This window comes from Vigna umbellata, chromosome 2, assembly GCF_029865625.1.
Source record: "Vigna umbellata cultivar VRB3 chromosome 2, Vumbellata_1.0, whole genome shotgun sequence".
Classification (NCBI taxonomy): Eukaryota; Viridiplantae; Streptophyta; class Magnoliopsida; order Fabales; family Fabaceae; genus Vigna; species Vigna umbellata.
Window position 1 is genome coordinate 50,042,702 of NC_142166.1, and position 24,966 is coordinate 50,067,667.

Here is a 24,966-nt window from a genome sequence, read left to right on the forward strand (position 1 = left end):
TAATGGGCCCACTTAGAAACTGGTTAGAGTCATGCTACAAAATGTCAGACGTACGAATGTCCCATTTATTTCTCAATAATCAATTTCATATTCATGTCTCTCGTCTTACTTTTACGTAATATTCATCACATTTCACACGTGGAATGTTCGTCAATTCTATAACATGGTTTTACACTCTCATCATAACACAAACCACCATTTATGCTAAACTGATTTATAATAATTAACTCACAAAGTAAATTAATAATGATACATCATTTAAATTGGATACAAACCTTTCATTTTTACTAGACTATTAAGTTCAAAGTTTATTTTTTAAATTAATATTATTTTCATTTAAAAATGATTGTAATGTCATTTGTTAGATTTATCCTATTACTTATTATTACCTAATTATTATCAGATTATGATTAATGTTTAATATTATAGTCTACGGTAATGAGGGGTTCGCCGGCTGCTGGTGTTGTTCTCTGATAAAAAGATAAGAAAAGCAATTAACAAATCCACATAGAAGAAAGGAATGAAAAACAAATCACTTGGTATTAGTTATATGAACTGGGTAAAACATTTATAATTAACTTCTGACCTTATATATAAAACTGTATTAAGTTGTCAAAAATTAATTAAAAAAAATCAAATATAAAATACTCTTTTAATAGCATATAGTATTTTTTTTAATAACTAATGACATATAAGACACGATACTTTAAATATTTTCCTCAAAAAATGGTAAGAAATAATAACTTTTTTCCTCAAAAATTTATAATTATTTTCATAAGAAATTGAATTAGGACCGCTATTATTGGTAAAGAGCACATATACATTCTCTTGAAAGCGAATCCTACCAGTAATATTATCGAATGACAAAACTCTCCTGTTATTTAATGTTGCTTCACACTTGTTTGTTATAAAACACAAAACGATTTTTTAAATTATTTTCTTTCAATATCGCCAATGCAATTTTATTTTCTTTATATTAAAATGTTCATCACACTCTATGATAACAATAATGTGTTTTATGACTCATCAAGTTGTTAATTTGAATGGTATTAAACTTAGAGTTTTCCTAAGTAAAATGCGTTTCAACGTTAAAAATGAACTCTATTAAGTGGTGATGTATCGAATATAAGATAAATTAGTCGTTGGTAAATATAAATCTGTTTTATATATATATATATATATATATATATATATATATATATATATATATATATATATATATATATATATATATATATATATATATAAAGGGTTGTAATTTTGTGAAGGAGATTCAATTATTTTATAATAAAGGACAGTAATAGAATATTAGTTAAAGCATCCATATCATTTTTTATAAGAATATAGTACAAAGAAAATTACATATATTTTCTTTCCTCAAAAACGTTAAAATAATATATACAAGTTATTTTAATTGATGATAAATTTTAAATATTTATTATCTGTTTTTTATAATGATAAAGACGATTCTTTAATTCAATATCATATACATTCTTAAAATGTTTCACTTTTAACGTACACGTTTTAGTGTGTATTTTTTGAATTGGTTTTTATTTTGATTAAAAGTTTATGTATTGACTCAACATGATAAATATCCCAATTTTTTAATTGAGTTTGAGGAGAGAACGAGTATGTGTATATTTATCTCGCCTTTCTTTTCATATATGTCCAAACACTCATCCTTGTCTTTTTTTTTTTTCGTAATTTTTATTTTATTATATATTTTTTTCTCTAATTGTTAGATTTATTCTATATCCACAAAATACAAATATCTCTAACGTATTTTAATTTTTATCACGATCATTACATATATTTTATTGTGTATTTATATTCAAATAATGTATTATCAATGTTAATAAATCAAGTAGTTTTAAGTATCACAAATGGTTATTTTTAGTATTTTAGTATTTTTTTCTATTGTTTTATTTTTTTATTTAATTTTGTTTGATAGTATATCAAATTGTTTATATGACATGCACTTCATTACTTTTACTTTTTTTTTGTGTTTTTATCATCTAAAATATTGTTTCAATGATATTTTAATATAATTATTTTTTAACTGATTTTCATAAATGTAATTTTATCGTTACAATTATATAAAAATCTCATTTACTATAATATAATAATTTAATATTATGTTATGAAATTCAAAAAATCCATATTTAAATTTAAATTATTATTAAACTAATATGATCAAGATCTATGTTTAAATTTAAATTATTATTAATTTAATATATTTTTTATGTGTGATTTCATTTAAGTAGTGTATTATACTCTTTATTAATGTATATAAAATTATTATAATTTAAAGAAAGGAAATAAAAAACATTTGAAATATTATTAAACTTAAATATTTAATAATATTATATTTTAAATTTTCATAATGTTTTATAAAAAATAATTAATTAATATTAAAAACGATAAGAAAAAAATTATAAGGATATATCCGTTATCCGATTAATGAATATGAAATAAAAGTTTCATCAGGTATGAAGATAAAAATGAATATAATTTTTATTTCAGATATACAAATGAAATAATGAAAACTCGTCCCGTAGTTACGATAATGAATTATTTATTATATGCTCTTTGACTATGGAAGGTGAGTTTGATCATGAAAGATGAAATAAATATTTAATTGAAAAATTAAAGAATGTAATACAGGTATTTATAATTCTTCTATTATTAAACTATAATAATACGATATTATAAATTAATCGATGAATTGGAAGCTGTAGAAATATAACTCATATTCACTTTGAAGACGATGACTGTTTTTATTTTAAACCAAGAGAAGGAGAATATTATTAAAGCATATCTAAAATGTCAATATAATTTGCTTACTTTTGTATTACAATATTAAGAATATTATTTTTTGTGGACATAGAAGAATTTATCTATTGCATGGCTTATATTTTTAGTAGACACTCTTGTCATGTGCTCCCTTATGGCATTGTGACCCTTAATGCAAACGAATGTGCAATATATGACAGTTGGGATGGACATGAGCAAAGTTATTTTTTAACTATTTAAAGTTTGATTTGCTATTTGTTTTAATGTATTTGTTCTTGCTAAATAAACAAACTTAATTTCACTCAATTTTTTCTATTGGATTTGATTATTTAAATGAATTCGGTCTAAATGTAAAAAAATTATATTAAGAGTTCATAAATAACTTTTATATGCATACATATATTACATGCAACTAGTTTTACGTATATTTTACTTGTAATTTTCTATGAAAAATATTTATTATTTATTTGTTTTTATAATATTTCCTGGGTTAGATGAAAATAAGAGTTTGGTAAATAATAAGTCGGTATATTCACAATTTTAAAAAATAATTTAAGAGAATTTTACGAAAAAAAAGAGAGTTATAAATGAATTAATTATAATAAAGTTTAAGTTTAACTTTTTTTTATCAAATGAATTGAAGATTTTAATTGGATTCCATTAAATAAATAATTGAAGTTAAAATCATTATTTATTTATTTGTAAGTAAAGTCCAAATTTTAAGAAGTGACAGAGGAATTTACACCATAATGAGAGTGTCTAGGGCTCTTTGCATTGATTAGCCATAGAGACAAAACATGGACACGTGCTACAAAACACAAAAGTATGGGTTTGTCCCTCCCCTCAGAGTTAACACATGCTCTATCCAAACATACACAATTCTTCGACCAAAAGATAGAGTAAATTTAGAACAAAGGATAGGATTTGGATCTAGAAATTTTAGATAATCATATAAGAACGAGATTATATATATTATATTTATTACTTTTATATTGTTTATAAGTTAAAATTAAAAATAGTTTAAATATGTTTTTTTCTATGAATATATTAGGATGTTTTATAAGAATAAAATTTTAAAAAAGTTTAGGATGTTTTTAATGGATTTGAGAGAAAAACAAATTTTTATCACTGCCGTCAAATTTTATAATATAGTTACGAGAATACATTTCAATTAGATTCTAGTACTACTACAACATCACTGGAAAAATTAAATTGAGCGGGGACATATATTAATTAATTTTGTATGATTGTTCCTTAAATAATTTTGTCACGTGTAACATGCAGTTCTATAAAAAGTGAAAAGACATCTTCCCTCACCACGGTTCTTGCCTCATAATTAGTTGTTCGTTGAAATTTAATTAAGCGTGCTGGGTAGAAAAGAAAAAAGAAGATTTTTTTTATAAACAAAAATTAACTTTGATAAATTTTTTAATTTATTAAAGATTCACTTGACTTTGAATTTTTAAAAATGTTTTTATTTTTTAAATCTTTGATTTTTTTATTGAATAGACTTTTAAATCTATTAATTCAATTTCACAAAATTAATTTATAAAGTGAGATTTACACTCAAATATATATTATAAATTAACTTTATTGACTTTTAATAAAAATTGATTTAACATAAGGTAAACGAAGAAATCAATTTCATATTATCATTAGAAAATTGAGAAAATATGAAATATTTTATACACTTCTACAAAAAATACTCTAGATTTTTAGCATTATAGAGACTAAAGAAACGTCTTATTCTATGAATCTAAGTACAAGAAAAGATACGGAACAGTTCGTGATGGTAAGAGTTGGAAGAAGAAACATACTATAAATGGTAAGGAAACAAAAACTTTTGTATAAACAAAATTAGGAGGCAAGGGAATGCAAAAAATAAATATTCTGCTTAAAACTTTTGTACGCGTCTCAGTATGATCATGTTCTTTTTCATTTAAAACTGCCCTCCATCAATAAATCCAGCTATGCATGTTAGTAAAAGCTAAGATGCGTCTTAACGCCTTGTTCACTTGAGTGGATTTGAGGGAGAGTAATTAAGGGGATTTGAGAAGATTTGAAAATAAATTTTTTTGTTTATTATTTGAGTGAATTTGGAGGTAAATGAGATTGGATTTGGAAGTAAATTTTTTTAATCTGTCACGTCAATCAAATTCTACATTAATTCTCACAAACTTTACTTCCAAATTCATTCTCACTTACCTCCAAATTGACTCAAATAAACAACAACAAAAATTATTTCCAAATCCCCTCAATTACTCTCGCTCAAATCCACTCAAGTGAACAAGGCCTAAAAACCTTGTCATAAGAACATTTAGCATAGAATAAGAACATTTCTTATTCAAACACCGTTCATTATATAAGGGACTTGCTCGATGTAATGAGCAGAATGGATTGATGGAAAGAGTTAAGAGAAGATGGAATGGGTTGGACTAGAACATAACTAGATAAAACTTTCTTTACATTGTTTGCATATATTATTACTACGACGGGATGAGAAACAAAATCCTCATTCCATTGTTTGGGTTAGGAAAAAGCAGAACAAAATTAATAAATAAATTTATGTTCTATCCTTTACTAAGAAAATATTATCTGTAATATATGATTTCGATAGAAAAGGATCTGTGACTTACTGAAAAATATCACTTTCTTTGTTAGCAAGATAAAAGGTGCAATTGGAAACATACACAAGTGCCAATCCATAGTTAGATAAACATACACACTTGCATAGAACAGCAGGGTTGCTTAAAACATCTAACGATACCATTCAACTCAACACGAGGTGGAAAAAAAATTAAAAGCAAGCTTCACTTTCTCCCACATTCATACCACAAATCGGATTTAACCATCATAAGAATTTCCTTTCAATCCCTTTGACCAGAACTTGACAAAGGCACAAAATCAATTCGATGTTAAAAACTAGATCTATGAATTCTCGTAACTCAATAATACATAGATCGTGTTCTTAACATCTCAGGGGAATATGCATATCACACCCAAATCATCCTCCTTTAGTAGTAGAAAACCAGAAAATGCTTGTAACTTCATAATGTGTGTAGGAGAAAATGTAATCAAAAGAACGTTGTTCGCATGTACCACTTCATGAAAGTCATCACTAGATATCAAACTCCTTTGCTACGTGGTTTGTACATGGCAACAACACTTCAAACTTTAAAAGTTTGAATTGAGTTTGCCAAACGTAAAAAATGTTGGCCAATTAATCTGAGTTTAATGGATATACTAGGAAGTCAACAGATTCTACACTATCAATCAATGAGAATTACCATTGGTGTGACGTTTGGTAAATATACTTTGTTCTCACTAAATTTTCCTAAATTCAAGGAATGCCCACGTTGTGTAGCACATGCAAGGTGTAAATTACAGTTGAATAGAAGCGTTGACTAAACTATCTCCACCACACTCTTTCTGACATGTATACAGTATTGGTTAAAATTTACCGAAAAATACAAAAGGCTTGCTAAACGAGAAGTACAACCCACCAAAATTAATGATTTTCCATAAATTTCAACAAATAGTATAAAATGTGATAAAAAAAGTGTATTAAAGAGTGCGCTGCTAACATTCTCATTCAAGAATAGTCAAACCTCAGGTTATGTAGTAAAGTCTGTTCGTTCCCATTAAAAGATTAAAAACAAAAATCAACAAGTGACAGAAAGCAACAATGCCCGTGTAGAACTAGAGGAAGGGGGGAAATTACCTCGGGCGGTGCGGTGATTTTCTTTGTGAACATTGAAACTATGAAGGAACTCTCCATGTTGTGGGGCTGCTGCATTTTGTGTCGTGAGAGATATTGAACAAGAGGAATTAAGGAAAAGAGAGAAAAAGTAATTTATAATATTACAAAATATCTTTCTTCCCTCTCATTCCTCCCAATTGGAAAGGCAAGAAAAATGAAACAAAAGAATGGTATATGTTCCATACCAGTGCACCTTATTCCATCCTCTTTTTATATATCCAAACAACGGAATTTAAGTCCATCCCATTTTATTCCACCTCCTTCCACCATTCCAATCAAAGACTTAGATTTCTATGTACTTACTTGTCCAAGTAATATAAAAACCATCCCTTGTCATACAGCAAAAACATAGAGCACAAAAACAAGCTGAGTGTAAACATCACAGAATATGTACAGACCCACGCCTAAGACTGTTGAAATTGATAATAACAAAGTAAGTATAACCCCTAAATCAAGAATGTTAAAAGTACAAAAAGTACTATGCATCAACATATTCTAGATATAACACCAGCTAGTATTGTTAACATGTACTAGAAAAAATGAGAACACAAGAAAACAAAGAGCACAACCTCACTATTTCAGGTGTCTTGTTGTCTCAAACACTTAATGACCATGAGATTAATATCTATGCGTGATACAACTGGTATCTTTATTACTAAGAATGGGTGTTCTGCTTTCATGCTTTAAATTTAAAACATGGATACCATGGAAGTTGGGTGCCAGAAAGAACAGGACTACAAGAGTAATTAGACAGTATTATTCTATGAACATTATCCTTACTCCTCAGTTACAAAACAAAGCGCACCAGAAGACCTATCATAGCAGAAGTCTTGTTCTGCTAGCAACCTGAGATGGTACCCAATCTATTGCCAAATAAAAGCAAGAAGAACACAGAAAACAACAACTAGAAGCAGCTTCTTCAAATAATAATCTTGTTGACCTTGATGAGTGCGAAGAGGATATCCATGAGCATGGACACCATGAAATGTATTAGAAAACCCATGAGGAAAACCAGACGCTCCCCCATACAAGGCCCCATCGTGAAACCCATGCAACTGAAAGTTGAAAAAGGACGGTATAAAGCCACCAAAAGCTGCAGGCAATCCGAAATTCCCAAATCTCGTTGATGCCATTGGCGGTGGCGCAAATCCTCCCAGGCCACCCATAAATCCAAACCCAGGAGGAGGAAAATTATTTGTTTCCGGTAGAGGAGCAGTTTCAGGTCTCTGACCGGCCGGACGATGTGGGATATTCATGCCCGGAATAGACTTGGATCTCGGATCAGTGGAGGTCTTTCCTCTCCCATACAAGGGAACCAGCTTCTCCTCCTCCACAAGGGCCTTGCAAACCGGGCATTCTCGTGACTGTGAGTGAAAGTGAAGCCATTTGTAAAGACAAGGCCAGCAGAAAAGATGACCACACAAAGTAATTATGGGGTCTTGCGCTAATTCAAAGCAAATGTTGCACTCAAAATTGCCAGCATCATTGCTATTATTATTGTTGAAGTAAGAAGGGCTTGGGGGTGACCTCCCAGTTGATTCCCCAAACCCACTTGCCATCTACAAAATCCAAACATTCAGATTCCAACACAACTTAACAGTTCTCCCTAATACATATAACAACGGCCAAAATAATCAGTATTTTATATGTGGTTTCTGTGAACCAAAAAGCTATCGCAAACACGCTCTCAAACGCAGACCAACGCAAAAACCACAAAGCCCAATTGTTGAAAGGAACTGAAAGAAAATAGGTCACATGCAAAAACAAAGAAAATCCGAAGAAAGGGATAAAGATGTGGTAATCAGAGGAAATCAAACAAACAGGAATGCGTGAAGGTCACAAAATAGCCAGATATCGATTGATGAAGAAAAAGAAAAACTAGTCAATTTTGAAGTCTTTCTTACATGCAAAATTGGGAAGTGCTGCAAAGAATATTAGAAGGGTTTACAGATTGGGGGAATTGACAGCGCGAAGAAGAATAAATCGAAACGATAAAGGAAAGAAGAGCGCAATAGAAAATGACAAACCTGGAGAAAGGGAAAAAATTGAGAGAAGAATTGATGAAATGTGGAAGTCAATGGTGAAAAGGGCAGAAATGGGGCAGTATCATATTCATATCGTGTGCTTCTTTGCTTCCAATTTTGGTTTATCTGCAGACAACAGATCCAAACCAATCAGTAACCTTCTTTTCTTTTACTGTTCCTGCAAATCAACGATTAACTATTCAACCCAATGTTAATCACCTTATTACTATTGTTTACAATCTCTTTTCTAATTGTCATTTTTTCTTTTTTACAATTTTCCAACCATTTTTTTATTCGTAATAGTACTTTTTTTTCATTCATACTCTAATTTTAAATGCAATATAAGATTTTTTTAATGAATGTATAATTTAGAGATAGAAATAAAAGAAAGATAATTTTAATATGATTGAGATTATTTCCTTATTATTGATCATACGTATCTTATTACTGAAAGTTTAATCATTGAACTTAATTTCTTACGTAATGAAATCTAAAGTAAACTCCTATTGATAAATAAACGTACTATTGTAATAAAATATTTATAAGGAAATTTAACAATTAATTTTTGTGTTATGTCATTCTACCGTTCATTCATACTGATTAAGATGACTGGTTGTTAAATGTACGCGAAAGGCATTTTAGAATGGAAACTTGAACAAGTTAAATTCATAAAGTCGAAATTAAAAATATTTTATTTGTATAAATATAGCAGACAATTAATGCTTTATTTTCAAAAGAATGTTAAACATTTAATGTTTTTCAATTAAAATAAAGGATTAAACATGCAACCTTCTTATACTATTTTAATAAACTAAATTATTTATTTAATTTACCTTTATTTTAACTGTGAAAATAAAAGTAGATAATACAATTTGATTTCCATCATTAAACTCAAATTACAAAATTTAAAGCATATTTAAATTTTAGTATTTGATGAGTTTAATACATGGATAATAATCAATTAACTGATATGTCATTAAAAACAATATAATAAGACAAGATGAGAATAATATTTATAAAATTAAAAAAAAATATTTTTAAATTGTAAATACATTTTAAATAGTTTATAATAATGTACTTTAAAAAAATTAATTGAAATTTTTAAGGTAGTTGGTAAAAAATAACTAATTTATTACACTAGTACTTCCCACCTAATTTCTTATTGGAAAAATGAAAGTTGTAGAATCGAGAACTTTGAAGAAAACGTTATCGTCAAGTCTGGCGGTATCATATGATTTTCTTTCCAATTATCTACCTCAATTACCTTTAATTTTTAATTACAAATTCTTAATTATTTCATAATGAATATGTTCTCACACTTTATAGATTATAAATTAATGCTTAATATTATTGAATGTAAAGATTTACATTAAAAATATATTAAAATTAAATTAAATTTTGTATTTCACCTTTGCCAAAGGTTATTTTTAGTTCATAGGGTTATACCACATAGTTCACACGCATGCTTTGGTATTACTTCCTCCACCACCACTTGCTTCCTCCACTACCCCATTCCCCTTTTACCCTTTTTTTTACTTTTTCATTCCTATTTTATCCTTATTAAAATTTTATGGTTAATATTATTTAAAATCTCACGTGAACATTCATTCTCTTTATCATTCTTTCCTCTTTCTCTTTATTATTTTTTCAGGTTGTCTCTTACGTTTTACTACCTTTGGATTGTCTCTCATGTTCCACTTCTTCTTCTCTTTTACAGAATTGTGACGTGAGAGTATGGTGGACTTTGTGTTTAGTAAGATTGAAAGTGGAGAAAGCAATTCATCTTCAGCCGTGAGTGTGGTGGTGCTTCAAGGTGCTGGTTCAGAGGCGTGAGAGGTTCAGAGGTGTGAAGGTGCGTAATAAAACCCTAAAATATAAACCGTATAATCTTTAAACGGACGTGAGCATCCGTCAACGGATGTCAACATCCGTTTAAAGATTATACGGTTTATATTTTACAGTTTTTTTTATATTAATTTTGAAGATATTTAAATAATATAATTTTTATTTTTTGATATATTATTTTTGAATAATGGATATGGAGGAAAGATGGAAGATGAGAAAAGGATGTGATGGAGTTTGGGTGAGAATCTGAGAGGGTTGGGAGGTGGGTGAGAAGGGGTAGAAAGATATATTTTAGGATTAAAGTAAATAATTAGGATTAAAGAGTAAAAAGGTTATTTTTGTAATTATAAAAGGTTAGTTTTGTAATTCAAAAAATATGTAATAAAATTAGGGAGGTGGAGGGAGAAAATGTGGTGGTGGTGAAGGGAGTAACATCCGCATGCTTTTATCTAATTTTTTAAACTCAACTTTCTATAGCCCAGTCATAAAGCCCGTGGAACTTTTCTTTCTGCACCTTTAGTATTACTAACTGCATCTACTTTTTAAGAATAGGAGAACAAAAAACCTTCTGACTGCTCTATGTCATTGTTGCTGTTATTGCTGTTGATAACATTATCACCATTGCAATTTGCACCTCTGTTTTTCATCACAACGTAAGAAGAAAAAGAGAGAAAAGGAGAAAGAGAACTTATTTTGATAAAAAAAAAAACTCATTATAGAAAATTCTTTCTAAAACGCATTGCATGGAAAGTTTTTTTTTCATATGTGGGTTCCAAAAACTACTTTTATAAAATATCATTCCAGAAAGAAATATATATGTTCTGAAAAACTTAATTACGAAAATTATGTTTCAAAAAACTTGTTTCAGAACGCATTTCATGTCTTCCGAAAATCATACTTTGAAATATTTATTCTGAAAATCCTTTTCTCAAAATGAATAATTCGGAAGTCACTTTTATAAAAGGTAAAATATCATTTTGAAAATTAAAGGGGTGCTATTAAAAATCATGCGGTGCAGGAAAGAAAAGCCTATCCAATTTTTTAGGTCAAGTTTATAAGCTCAATCCTAAAGCCCAAAGAACATTTCAAGTATTCGTACAAATCGTATACATCACACAAAAATTGAAGTTAATAAGTTTAAACACATAATAAAATTGAATTATTAGTTTTAAATGTTTCATACACAATATCAATAAAAAAATGTAAACACACAGTGCATGTAATATTTTTCCATTCTTAAAAGAACCTATAACAACATTTTCTGCCTTTGGGTTAAGTAACGATGATGTTAGAAAATTATCACTGTAAATCGTTAGATTATCAGCAACCTATTTTTTTAGTATTGAAATCTATCAAATATTCAATAAAAAATTGGCTACCTTGTTTAACCGAGATACTTGTGCAACTCGTAGTTTGACACTTTTAGAGTTCAATCCTCGGTTTATAGACGAAATCACTATTAAATTTGTTATTTTCCTCCAAATTAAACTTATCTAACAAAAGAAAAAATAACAAAGTGTGATAAAAGTTTCGAATGTGTTGTAATTACACTCTGAAGTGCATATTAAAATTTTAAGAAAAACCCTTACCTGAATCCTTCTAGATGACGACAATACCACGCACTGAAAACCGTTAGTCAAGGTCAAGGGTTCAATAACAAAGAAAAAACATAAACACAAAAGTCTGAATAAACAAATCCTAGGAGTGATTCAACTTTGGTGTTCCAAATTCTATCCTAAATTCCACTCTCTTATTATATTTATTCATATTTTCATATTAGCAACTAAAAGAATTCTCCGTTAAGGTTTGCATTGCAAGAAATTTAGAATTACTTGACTCACAAACAAAGACAAAGTTCACATGGAGAGCATCAAATATTGGCTAATACAACATCCTTCTGTTGTCTCCTTCCGCTGGACTCCAACCCAATTATACAGCGCCACCTGGTCCTTCCTCGTCTTCGCCATTTCATTTTACATCACCGCCGCCGTCGTCCTCCACCTCCTCCTCAAACTCTCCCGTCGCCGTCGATCGTTTCCGTTAGGACCTATCCCCGCCCTCCACAGCCTCATCATGTCGTTAATCTCCGTCGCGATATTCACCGGCACGCTCTTCTCCGCCGAAGCGGAAGCCCGCGACACGCGTTGGCTGTGGCGGCGCAGCAGAACCACCTCTTTCGAGTGGCTCCTCTGTTTTCCTCTAGGTACTCGTCCGTCCGGTCGTGTTTTCTTCTGGTCGTACGTTTTCTACCTTGTCACGCTTTCTTCACCTTCTGCGCACCTTCTTCGTGGTTTTGCGTGAGCGAAGGTTGTCGTTTTTGCGACTGTTTAACAACTCCGTACTCCTGGTGATGTCGTTTCTGTGGCTGGAGTTTTCGCAGTCGCTTCAGGTGCTGGCCATTCTGTTTTACACGTCGGCTTATTCCGTGGTTTGCGCGTTCCGGTTCTGGACGGAACTCGGGTTGGCCAGCAAAACGCCGTTGTGGCTCACCGCGAATTGCCAGCTGGCACTGTTGGGTTGTAATTTGGCGTGCCACGTTGGCGTGGTCTCGCTGCATTACTTGAGAGGAGGGTGTAACGGAATCGGAGCTTGGGTTTTCAACTCTCTCTTAAACGCTGGTTTTCTCGTTCAGTTCTTGAAATCCTACGTGAAAACGCATTCGCAAAGGAAAAGTGCTTCCTCTTCTTCTGCATAATATAGCTTAATCTAACGCTGCGGTTATTCAAGTTTTTGTGATTTGTCATCAAATCTAATGACTCCTAAAGTTTTCATTCACCACTTTTGAATTCAAGTTGTACAGTTAAAGAAATACATATACTCATGTATTTTTGGTATTAAGAAAATACCAAAAATCTAAATAAAAATAAATTAAGTAATTTGTGTATCATCACTCTAGTACTCTAAATATACACATACTCGTGTTTGTAGAGTGAAGAGTGATACAGTATTTGAGTTGAGTTATAATTAATATAAAAAAAAATAAGGATTTTGATGGAAATAAAGATGATGATTTTATTTATATACCATTATGTTGTCATGTTCCAAGTTAAATATAATTAGCAAGTGATTCATGGGTGAATACTACGCAAAACCTTCAAGAATAAATTACATACCAGTGGTGTGGATTGAAATGTCGGTTATCTATCAGATATATAAAACTCAAATATTGTTTCGTAAATATATTTAAACATTAGATTTATTTGACTTACTTGGATTTGAGGATTCTAGAAACAGTTAATGGGGTTAATAAATTAATTGAGGGGCTGCTAACCTAACCATTTTTATACAATTCAAGAAATGGTCAACATGCCAAGTTCTAACCTTATTTTTCGTGAATTAAGTGTGCCTATGTACTTACGCACACTACATTAATCTAGTAAAGGTAGCATATACATATCAAAATCTTTCGCAAACTTGTGGTTGGAAATCATTTATGAATTTGATAGACATATCAATCAATACTGGCATCGGCTTCCAGAACGAGATGTTTCCACTTGACTCGTCAAAAATTACCAAACATTCTCACTTTTCTTTGTTTTCCTCAACATTTTTCTTGTGTTTTTTTTGCTTTGAAATTCATGCAACTGCGAATAGACATGTGAAAAGCATTACTTTCTGGATATATGTCTTCTTAATTTTATGGTCAGGTGAGTGCTAACATCAGAATGGACCCAACGTCACACATTTATTAAAAATAGGATAAAAGTTAGATGTATTACCATTGTCGGCGTTGGCGTTGGCGTTGTTGTCAACCAAATTTTGAATTTTATTATAATAATATCGTTAATATCTTATAAGAAATCAATTAATAAATTATTAAAACAAAACTCTAAATTTGATCTTCAAGGGAAAATTACATCTAAGTGCTCTCCTAATAAATATTGATTTTTTAGGTTTCTATGTTAAACGTACGAAAGAGAAGACGTTTAATTTGGATGCAAAATTGAAATTCATCTATTTTTTAAATTTTAATATAATTTAGATTTTAAACTTTATAAATAAATATAATGATTTTAATTTAAATATGTAAGTTTTGTAATGTGTTAAAAATCCTTTTAGACTGACAATTGAAGTTACAGTTTATAACACTATTTAACACGTAAGTAAAAGTTACGGTTTGATTAAAAATGACTATATTTATTTAATTTTTAAGTTAAAAGTTAAAATGTATCAAAATTTAAAATACAAATTTTAATTTTGTATCAAAATTTAAAGACTACAAATATATTTAATTTAATAATAAATATAAAATTTTAATTTTAATATATAAACATATAAATGTTTTAAAATATAAATATTACTATCCTTTTTATTCTTTTAAATAATAAATAAGGGTTATGTCTTTATATACAAATTCAGAGTACGAAGAAATGTGGTTAATTTTGTTTGTAAGAACTGACAAGGTGAGAAACTGCAAGAAAAAATAAAACCAGTCCAGTTGGTTCAACCCCTCAATTAATTGGGAAATAGTTGCACTAATTTCATTGTCCCAAACCAAAATCGACACGAACCTAATGACTATGTAAACCGACTTATAATTTAGCAAAACCCGTTAAACCCCGCTTCTACCTTGCGCTTCTGAATATGCAAAGAGAGTACAGATTCTGAGTAGTTACTTTTTCTTTCCTCTATTATAGTTTCCATGTTTATATTCAACACTAAATTAAGTAATAGAACATGATAAATAATTAAGGTTTATTAAACACGACATCTAATATTAGTAATAAGGAGAAGATATAATTCCGTTATCACTCTTCTACGTTCCTCAAGTTTACCTTAATTCCCATGAACCCAAACGAAAAGGATACAGGCAATACTTTGACATGTACAACCAGCACACTCATTCTTATATCATTAAATGTAAATGGTGGTTGCACGCAGCATTTACAGTTATCCTTGGAGAAGATTTATTTCCAATCAGGAGCATTTTAGAGATAATCCGCACATATGAATTTTTCGATTTTCCTATTATATGTGAATAGACGGTGCGTAACAAGAAATGCGTAAAATTGAAAATCAGAATGTAATAAAATAAATGGCAAAAAGGAAGTAACACTTTCAGTGAACAAGTGATATATATATATATATATATATATATATATATATATATATATATATATATATATATATATATATATATATATATACACACACACACAAACACAGACATGAACGAGTAGAATTTTCTTCTTTTTTTTCATTTCAAGGCCTTCGGCCCAACCTCTGACAAACATTTCAATTACCATTTCGTTTTTTATCCTTTACCCTCTACATTATCTATATTCCTAAATTCCCAATTTTCTCTACAAAAGGCTCTCCTCTTTGAAAGCCAATGCTGCAACCTCATCCAATTTTTCCTAAACATTTTGGATGAGTAAGCAACCCTAATTCTGAGGATTAAAAAATTACAACCCAAAATCCCAAAAAGATAAAGAAAAGGAAGAAAAAAGACTTAAAGCTGCCTATATCTTACAGATATTCCTTTCAAGGAACTATTTCTCAAAGAAAATGTGCTTCGTAGACGATTAAACCATGACATTTTCATCTCACCAGAGCCAGTGCATTGACCCTCCCCTTCCCCGTCACGGCTGAAAAGGGTCTGATCAGAGCAGTCAAGTGAAGCTCCACAAGCCAGATTATAAGATTCGCATGCAGAATGGCATACCCGAAGCCTATTATCTCCATCCTTCTCACACTTCTGGATCGAGATCTGAAAATTAAATGCCAACCATTTCAGACAGATAAGTAACACAACCAACCATGCATATGCTCTAATATCTAAAATAACCAGTACTTGATATTTTATACAATTTTATGCTTTTCAAAAGCCCACCTTCGAACCACAACAAAATGGAAGACACCAACTGAGAAAAAGAAATTGTCACGACTGATAAATATTGATCTCTAGTACAATTGGATAAAAACCAGAGAGTCACACGTTCTCACCGTTCTAAAAAAGTAAATCACTCGTGTTTGAATTGGGATATTGAAACTTGGAAAGTAATTAAACACCTATCGAACAACTTACGTTCAACTTATACCATGGTTTTGTCAGAATGAGTGTCACATGCGGCAACTTAAATTATATATGAACTGACTAGGAAAGGAACGAAGGAATGAAAACAACAGAAATCAGCTTGCGAAACAAAAATTTACGAATAACTAAAAACCCAACCATATTTCAATTCTGAAACAGGAAAAGCTTAAGAATAACTTTAGTATAAAAAGACGGCATACCCAGCAGGCAAGACGTTTAGCAGTCTCATCACAGTAGGTGCTGCCAAATATATTAAATAGTTTCCTAGCACCTCCAGGGAATAATCGATGGTAGTTGGGTAAGACAACTACTTCTTCCAGCTGTTGAAGAATGCTAGGCTCACTGGGGGCACAATGCTGCCCAGAAACATCATTTCCCAGCACATTTTTGCACACAGAAAGACTAGAGAGGAGCATGGAGCTGTTCTGGCATGTATAACCCGCATAGTCTGAACAGCGGAATTCACAAACTCCATTATCACAAACCCCGCCGTGAAGGCTGCATTGCTCGTCACACACAGCTGCACAAAGTATGAGGAAAAGGTTAATAACCAAATCATGTTTCTTTAAGATCTATATATATGTTTTTCACACTCGAACAATTGTTGGAAAAGATTGACTGAATCTTGTTTTCCCCTTTTCCAGGTTTCCTAGAGTATCTTGAGATTCTTTTAGGAATCGATTGGTACAATTAACCTTCAGTTTATCCAACGAAGTATGTCTTGAGGTCTCAAACCTTCATTTGTCTTCCAGTATCACAGTTCATTTATCAGTACACTCAACCACCTTACCAGTGTCTATATCTGTTCTAATGAAACAAATGCTTGAAAGCCTCAATTATATATAAGGGAGTGAGCTTAATTATCCAAAAGGAGCCATGGAAATAACCAATAATCGCTGCTTGATCTTCTATAGAATAGTACACTTTTCAAAAGCTCATCCCTAGGACATCTTATTGCTTTGGAGTTTGTTTGGGAGTAAAGCTTTCATTAATCGAACATGAGGTTGGTGATATTCAAGAATGTATTTTACAGTGTATGAAACAAAATAGTATACTCTTTTAGACAGGATGGTGAGAACTTAGCCCCTAAAATAAGCGAGGGATAATGTTGTCCACCCTCAACCAATAAAATAAAAGGAAATACACAAGCTGTGAAAAAGAACTTGCCACGGCTCATAAATGTAGATCTCTAATACAAAGATATACTCTTGTAGCAAATATCTAGTCTAAAATCTTGGTACGTACCAGTGGAGCAATCAATGCCAGTATAGCCAGGTTTACATTCACAAATCCCATCGGAAAGGCACATTCCATTGCCATTGCATTTGCTGGGGCAAGAACCTGGAAGAAGTTAAGAGTAAGCACAATGAGAAAAACCCGCTGCTGCTAGGCTGAAGGTAACTTAGAGTAGAAGCACGAGTTAACTGACACTGACAACAGTATAAGTACAAATATTGCACAAATCATCACATAAAAATAAAAGTGAAAAATGAGAGCTCACGTCTACTGCAATCATTCCCGTGAAATCCAAGAAAGCATCGGCACTTTCCATCAACACAATCTCCATTGAAATTACATGAATTAGGGCATTGACCAGACACAGCTATTGGGTCAGTGTTACAGAGCTCATGGTAGGCAGGGCAGATTAATTCACCTATACAAAAATATAATAAAGAGTAAATTGTCTTTGCAATAAATGACAAATTAACACCCCAGCGTAAACAACTAAACATAGACAAGTAAAAAAAAAAAAAGCAGTAATATCAACCATTAAAGCCCGGGAACTGAATGGGTCCACCAGTTTGAGGACACACTTTCCAGATGCCATCCACTGCAACCTGTACAAAAGTGGAAAGAAAAGAGAATTTCATTCAGTGAATTTGGTAATAAAGGAAAAGGAAAGGAGAGGTAAACATACAATGTATATACCCAGACCTAACAAAAAAGTAGGAATTGCTACCCAAACCTATACGAAGAAATTGCACAACTCAAACACTATATGATTGCTCAATCAGATGTATAATTATTTCTTCAAAATGTAAGTTATCTATCAACATAAATAAAGAGATGAGATCAATAACAATGCCCTGTTCACCCTATTACAAGAAAGAAAAAAATTATAATATCATTCCCACAAATCCATGTCAAATTGCCAATACAAATTTAGGACACCTTTCGAAAAAACTTTCCTTCCAGTTCCAGGATTTAATGCGATGTATGTATGTACATTGATTAATTCTAGGGACTAAAAAATGTATTGCATTAATTCGAGGAGGAAACAAATGATGCAATGCAATAAACTGGACTAGAATAAAATGACATTTTAATGATCAAATCCCTAATTCCCAACTAGTATCAGTACGTTAGTAGAGGGGCAAGAGAACAAAACAAGAATGACTGATCGAAGTCCAAAAACTCGAGAACCTGGGCTTTGCTGCCCAAAACTGATTCAACCAAACTACCTTGCCATTTTCAGCCTCTATGCAAACAGATTAACTACCTATTTTAACAGATTATAAGCCTTTCTCTCAACTTAACCTAACACAATGTATGTAAACAGTGCTAAGAGGTCAAAGGACAAAACTAAGATCAAGTTCCTTACATTCTTTTCTAGACATCACGTTCTCCAACTAAATGATAACACAGACATTATTTAAAAGGCTGTAACAGATATTAAATGGAAGTTATTTATTATTGGAAAGAGCATTCATGTGCAATCATTAGAACGAAGAACTTTATGGCAAATATAAGAAAGAAGAACACAACTTCGATATAAGTTCCTTACTTTCTTACACACTTTTCCGGCCATCAAATTTTCCAATTAAATGATAACAGATGGATACATTATTCAAACTCTGACAAATACTTGGGAGAAATAAAAAGATACAATATTATTTAGAGAGCTTAATTGTCCTCTCTTAGGTTCTCATATTTATATCAACAGCGGCTGTTCTCACATACAATGAAGAGAGGGAAGAGTTAAAAAAACAAGAAAAGTCATATCTGGAGTCCTAGGTATAGAGACAGGTACAGCACAAACAGCTTTTCAATAAAGCCTATATAAGACATATTCTAACACAAATATTTAATGAAGTTATTTATTATAAGAAAGAGCATCTACTTGTCATCATTAGAATGAAGAATTTGATGGCAAAAATACAAGGAACTAGATATAAGTTTTGTCCGTCTGAAATCACTTAAAATATTTTAGAAAGATGATATTTTGACCCCCTTTATTTTGGATAGAACTACTTGACAATTTGTTATAATAATTTAATAATATGAATGTTTGAATTAACAAGGTAACGTTTAAATGCTATATTATTAATACTATTCTAACAAGGTTGTCGAGTAGTTGTATCCAAAACAAAGGGTGCCAAATATCATTTTTCATTTTTTCATTAAAAAGTCTGGAGAATCAAGCAGTATCAGCATTCCAGGTCAAAATCTAACAAAATAAACCACTATAAGAAGGGTAATCATTTCACCTCTACTGATACTCAAAACCATACCTCCAAAGAATTATTAATACATCTGTGCTGATAACAACCATTTCCCTGGGTCATAGAACCTCGTACAAAGCCAGTCCGTACTAGTGATGAAGCCATACACCTGTACCAGAAAGGTAAAAATAGTCAGCAACTCCACAAGTCTGTGTAATCAAAATGTAAAGAAGACTCAGGGCATAAATATTAAGTTACAAATCTTACCTAGAGTTACTTCCTCTGACTTCACCTAGCATTCTATCAGGTGCTCGAGCACTATTAGTGTCTGTACATGATCCATCAGAGTAAGCAACAAAATAAGTGCAATAATCAGCCAATGAGGATTGTCCGCCTGCAACAACCAGTGAACAGCCAAATATTCAGAGTTCAAAATATTTACAAGTCAGCCACCCATGAATAGTGCCAAGAAAATCTATCATGTGTAACAGAAACAGAAAAATAAAATCAGAAACTACATATCAATCACGATGCAATAGCATAAAAGGTTTAACAATGTCTTGACAATCCAGAATAATACTAAAGGATATGGCAAAAAAGAAACTAGAAGAGGCATTAACACATTAAATATATATGCATCGACATGCATGTTGAAAATGAAGAGATGATTCTACATACCCTTATTAGGTTGCGGAAAATACCGAGCCCACTGGGGGAGATCTCCACTATAAGTTAGGATAGGGCAGTATCCCTCTGCCTCCCTGTTATATGTACAGCCGGAAAACTGTGTTGTGTTGCAACGATAGGCTCCCTTCCAAAGATTGCAAGGGGATGTAACAAACTCGGTACCTTGGTTGAGACCCCAATCAAGACGGTCTGCCATACTATAGTTGGCTTTGTACCATCCACTATCTTCTAATAGAGCTAATGTCATTTTTGAAACAACAGATCTTGTATCCACAGAACCAGTCATAATTTCATTCATCAGAAGCCGTTTTTCCCAGTGAGATCCTGCAAGTCATTCACAAATCTTGGATTAATAGTATATCTCATTAATCTTACCCGGAGGAAAGTGGATCAAATTAATTTAATTTAGTTGAATTTTAATGCTCAATCAGGGGATACAAACCTGATGTGCCACGTCCTCCACCATCTTCCAGCTCCAAACCAGAAAAATTCCCTGAGAACGCCTGCCAACAAGTCACTTCAGTCATATGCTGGATCCTTTTACAACTGAAAACAGTAAACAAGAAAATGGAAGTATTCTGGATAGGTAGCTCCCAAGAAAATACCGCATAATGATATCGAGAATGCATGACAACGCGAGGAAGCACCACACGTGTTACCACTCGTCCAAGCTTTTCATCCATAACTTGTTTGGTAACCTTAAAAAATCAAAGTGTATTGATTAGATTATAAAATGTGTCATTAAAATACCTGGAATCTAAATTAATTATGAAACTGAAATTTTTTAATACACCTATTGGGAGAAAAAGAAATATGCCCAAAAATTAAATCAGAAACACAAATATGTGCTCAATTAAGGGATAAAAAAGTACATTAATTCATTATTTTTCCCCTAAAATGTTTTCAAATTCAATACAATTATAAAATTTATTTTAAAGACAAATCATAGAAATTGCATACAATTACCAGTTGCAGGAATGTTTTTGTCTCTAACAATACAGGCAGACATTTTACTCGACTTTCATCTATCAAGCCTCATTTATAAGAAATGACCAATAAAGAATCATGACTCAAACATACTTGGTGAGACGTACAACATTATAAAAGTAAACCAGAGTTGAACTTGCAGCATAAAAAGGCAGTTTATACCTGATTACGCCGTCTTTTCCTTTCATCTCTAAAATGAGCAAAGGCATGTGGATCAAAACCAAGAACATGCATAACCTGAAAAAAAAAATCAAGTTTGACGAACAATGCCACGCATAACGCTTCTCATGCATCCACACAGAGATAATATACAACAAACCTCGTGTATAAGAGTAGCGGAAAGTAAAGTCTCTGCCTCGGCAGTCAAATGGCGAGGCGCAACATTAACATGTCCTGCAGAAGAACAGAAGTACTTTCAGTTCTGAGGCATTCCAAATGTGGGATGACAAAAAAATCCACTGAAACCAACATGTTTATGGGATAATATACCAGCTATCGCACGACCCCATTGATCTCGCTCACATGCCACTGCCCAGGCAAGTGTATTTCCAGTTGTAGGTCTTGTAGTCACCAAAAGAACCAAGTCAGCATCAGAGACACCCTCTGGAGAAGTTGAACAAAAAGGTAATATCTTAAATTCAGAAGTACAAATCTGACATCTAATTTTTACAAGAAATGCAATTTAATAAATTTACCCTCAATATATCCACGAGGAAGCTGCACGCCTCCATCTTGTCCACATGCAGAATACCCACTCAAACGCAAGTTCCCCTTGACAGGTTCAACCGCCAATGCTCTCCTAAACCAGTCAGCTGTCTGACCTAATGCCTGAAATTGGTTATGAAGGATAAATATCTCTATCCATTTATGATAGTTCCTCAGAACAACACTTCTCAAAGAGACATAACAACATAACTAACATATCACCAAGTAATTTTCTCAAGAAAAAAGATTACCACCCAGATGAATTAAGGCAAACTAAAAAGGATAAAATAATTGACCTTACGAAGGCGACGTTTTTTGTCCTCTCCTGAGATATCTTCAGAAGTGCAGTTATACCAACAATCACCAAATATTGGAGGATTGCCATGGGGATCACAAGAAGGAAAACCGGGAGGATAAGTCATGGGAGGCTCCCCGAGCTGTTAACATAAAATTTAAGATTTAATTTCAATAAAATACATGAAATATAATACCAAAGTTATAGGTAGATAAAATCCATCCGAAATATTTCTTTTGCATTTATATTGAGCACTCACTTTAACAATATCGCCAACTGCTCGACAATCCCTGTCAGGGGAGTGGCCAACAGCATCATAATTTAGATATATCCTAATAGGCTTCTTTGCATCCTCTTGAGAACCTGAAGAAGTTGACACATCAAGTAATGCCCTACCTTTGTGCTGAAGATGTTTTAAGCGACTGGGCTCATAAACCTGTGGGGTAACTAAATACACCTTTCGCCCAGGCCGCTTCCTCTGTTCAAGAATCTGATCATGTATGCAAGAATGGGTGGCAATGTTCTCAGTATTCCTCTCCCAGTCTCCCTGAAGTTGGTGTTCGTGGAGATTTGCGTTGCGGGCCTCCACCCACGCCAATATCAATATAATCTGCAACACGAAGAAGAATCTTATGAAATCTTCCCTCTCTTACGAGAGCCAAATCTCAGATCAGTAGAATTTCAAAACTAATAATGTGAAACCACAGACAAAGAATCACCGAAAAAGACCAATGAATAACCTGTAAGAAATCAGCCGCCAAAGAGGCTAGTTGACCAGCTTCCCTTAAAATTCTAATTCAGAAAAATATATAGTTTTGAAAGAAAGAAAAAAACTAGGAAAAGAACTAATCCAGCACCTCTAGATGAATCATTGCTCTGACAACAAAACCCTAACCTCCACAGTTCAGTTTCAGGACAAGAATAAGAAAAATACTAAAAACACATCAATTTCAAATATTCACTTTCTCACTGCTTACACCGACCAATTAGAGCCCAATCACAGTTGAACATTTATTCCACGAAGTCATACATCTTACACGACAGAGCAAATTTGAATTAAAAGAAATGTAACAATAAGAACAAAAACTCGCAAACTAGCAGAGTTTTACCACGAAAACAACCACAGCAAATCTAAGCTTGCAATGAAATCTGGAAAGCGCGCATGAGGTGCACCGAGCCATCAGCTCTATGATAAGGCGAGCACTGAAACAAATTCCTCCCAGATTCCATCAAATCGGCCTCAAATCTTCGATCGGCTTCGGAACGCGGGAGAATCTCCGTCTGCTATGCATTTTGGACATCCAACTGCTCGAAGAAAGGAAAGACGAACAACGACTCCGATTTGAGAGAAACGAAGGAACAATGTTGGAAGTTAATAAGGATAACTAAGACAGTGGAATTGGCACGTGGTAGTGGCGCGTGGGGAGATTGAGAGAGACAGAGAAAAAAAGAAAGAAGAGCTTCTGAGTGGCGTTGATAGGTTCCTCTTTCTGATCTCTGCAAATGGGCGAAGAGAGAACAGACACTGACAGTGAACAAAGAAGAAGAAGAAATCAAATAGATTGGGTGGAGGAGTGGGTGGAGAACATCTTCCTTTTTTTTAACCATTTTTGGCTTTTCCAATAATTAAAATACTGTTAAATGGAAAATTAAATTAAATTAAAACTAAAAAAAAAAAACCAATACTGTGTCTTATTTTTATTTCAATGGTTTTCACATGTATCCCAACCTTACAAGTCATGTTCGCCTATTTAAGAAATAAAAGTAGTAATTATCAAGATAGCCTATTTAAGAAATAAAAGTAGTAAATTATCAAGATAGCTAAGTTAAATACGTGTGTAAATGTGATCTTTTTTTATTGCCTCAATTAATTGTTTTTCATGTGTTTTATTTTTAATGTATTTTTTATTTTTAATTATATTAACTTATTAATTACTTATTTTCTGATAATTATGATGAAATGAGTGTTTAATTTAATTAGCTTTTATTCTAACCATTTTGGGGGGTTTGGGATAAAATTCAGCTACATTAAAAAAATAAAAAAGGAAAAAGTGTGTGTGCTGTGTCTTGCTTTGAAATTGGATGGATTTCATACCATTTGCAACTTCGAAAGTGTTATTGTGTTTTTTCTATTCTCCTTATTTGTCCCATCGGATCTCATAAAAAATAAAATAATAAAAGTTTAAAATCCTCAACTTGCATGCTTACTATAAATTAATCTGACACTTAAAGTAATGATATTTTTGTAATGGGAACTGCTACTCATAAATCCTGAATGACGCTGCTTAATCCAAGAAAAATTGCAATATAAAAAGGTGTGATTCCTTCGTCCCAGAAAAATGGCCTACCACATTAGATTCAATCAGAAAACTACATGCTACCTCAAAGGG

The 24,966-nt window shown here is 32.0% G+C and overlaps 2 protein-coding genes and 1 pseudogene across 2 annotated transcripts; 1 reads left to right on the forward strand and 2 right to left on the reverse strand.

The window, feature by feature from the left end:
• Nucleotides 1–7,009: 7,009 nt before the first annotated feature.
• LOC124824496 (RING/U-box superfamily protein) lies at nt 7,010–8,732 on the reverse strand. The gene is made up of 2 exons (XM_047296922.2): nt 8,581–8,732; nt 7,010–8,112 (listed from the first exon to the last, which is right to left on the reverse strand). Exon 2 carries the CDS (start codon nt 8,110–8,112, stop codon nt 7,417–7,419), a length of 696 nt encoding a protein of 231 aa, XP_047152878.1. The 5' UTR covers nt 8,581–8,732; the 3' UTR covers nt 7,010–7,416.
• A 3,508-nt stretch (nt 8,733–12,240) lies between these two features.
• LOC148204212 (fatty acid elongase 3-like pseudogene) lies at nt 12,241–13,288 on the forward strand (annotated as a pseudogene).
• Nucleotides 13,289–15,593: 2,305 nt separating this feature from the next.
• On the reverse strand, nt 15,594–24,155 carry LOC148204213 (uncharacterized). The gene is made up of 17 exons (XM_088107319.1): nt 23,686–24,155; nt 22,836–23,186; nt 22,578–22,718; nt 22,272–22,404; nt 22,066–22,179; nt 21,896–21,969; nt 21,739–21,813; nt 21,195–21,287; nt 21,032–21,092; nt 20,581–20,913; nt 20,170–20,296; nt 19,972–20,071; nt 18,228–18,297; nt 17,961–18,113; nt 17,705–17,800; nt 16,660–16,979; nt 15,594–16,132 (listed from the first exon to the last, which is right to left on the reverse strand). The coding sequence occupies exons 1-17, from the start codon at nt 23,755–23,757 to the stop codon at nt 15,875–15,877; spliced, it is 2,571 nt and encodes an 856-aa protein (XP_087963445.1). The 5' UTR covers nt 23,758–24,155; the 3' UTR covers nt 15,594–15,874.
• Nucleotides 24,156–24,966: the final 811 nt, after the last annotated feature.

Bases quoted from the DNA above. Each gene is read 5' to 3' on its own strand.
- LOC124824496 (XM_047296922.2), bottom strand. From the start codon at position 8,112: ATGGCAAGTGGGTTTGGGGAATCAACTGGGAGGTCACCCCCAAGCCCT.
- LOC148204213 (XM_088107319.1), bottom strand. From the start codon at position 23,757: ATGGCTCGGTGCACCTCATGCGCGCTTTCCAGATTTCATTGCAAGCTT. The intron at 22,405-22,577 runs GTCAATTATTTT...AACCAATTTCAG, and splicing joins AAAAACGTCGCCTTCGTAAG to GCATTAGGTCAGACAGCTGA. The intron at 17,801-17,960 runs GTGAGCTCTCAT...AACTTCTTCCAG, and splicing joins CGGGAATGATTGCAGTAGAC to GTTCTTGCCCCAGCAAATGC.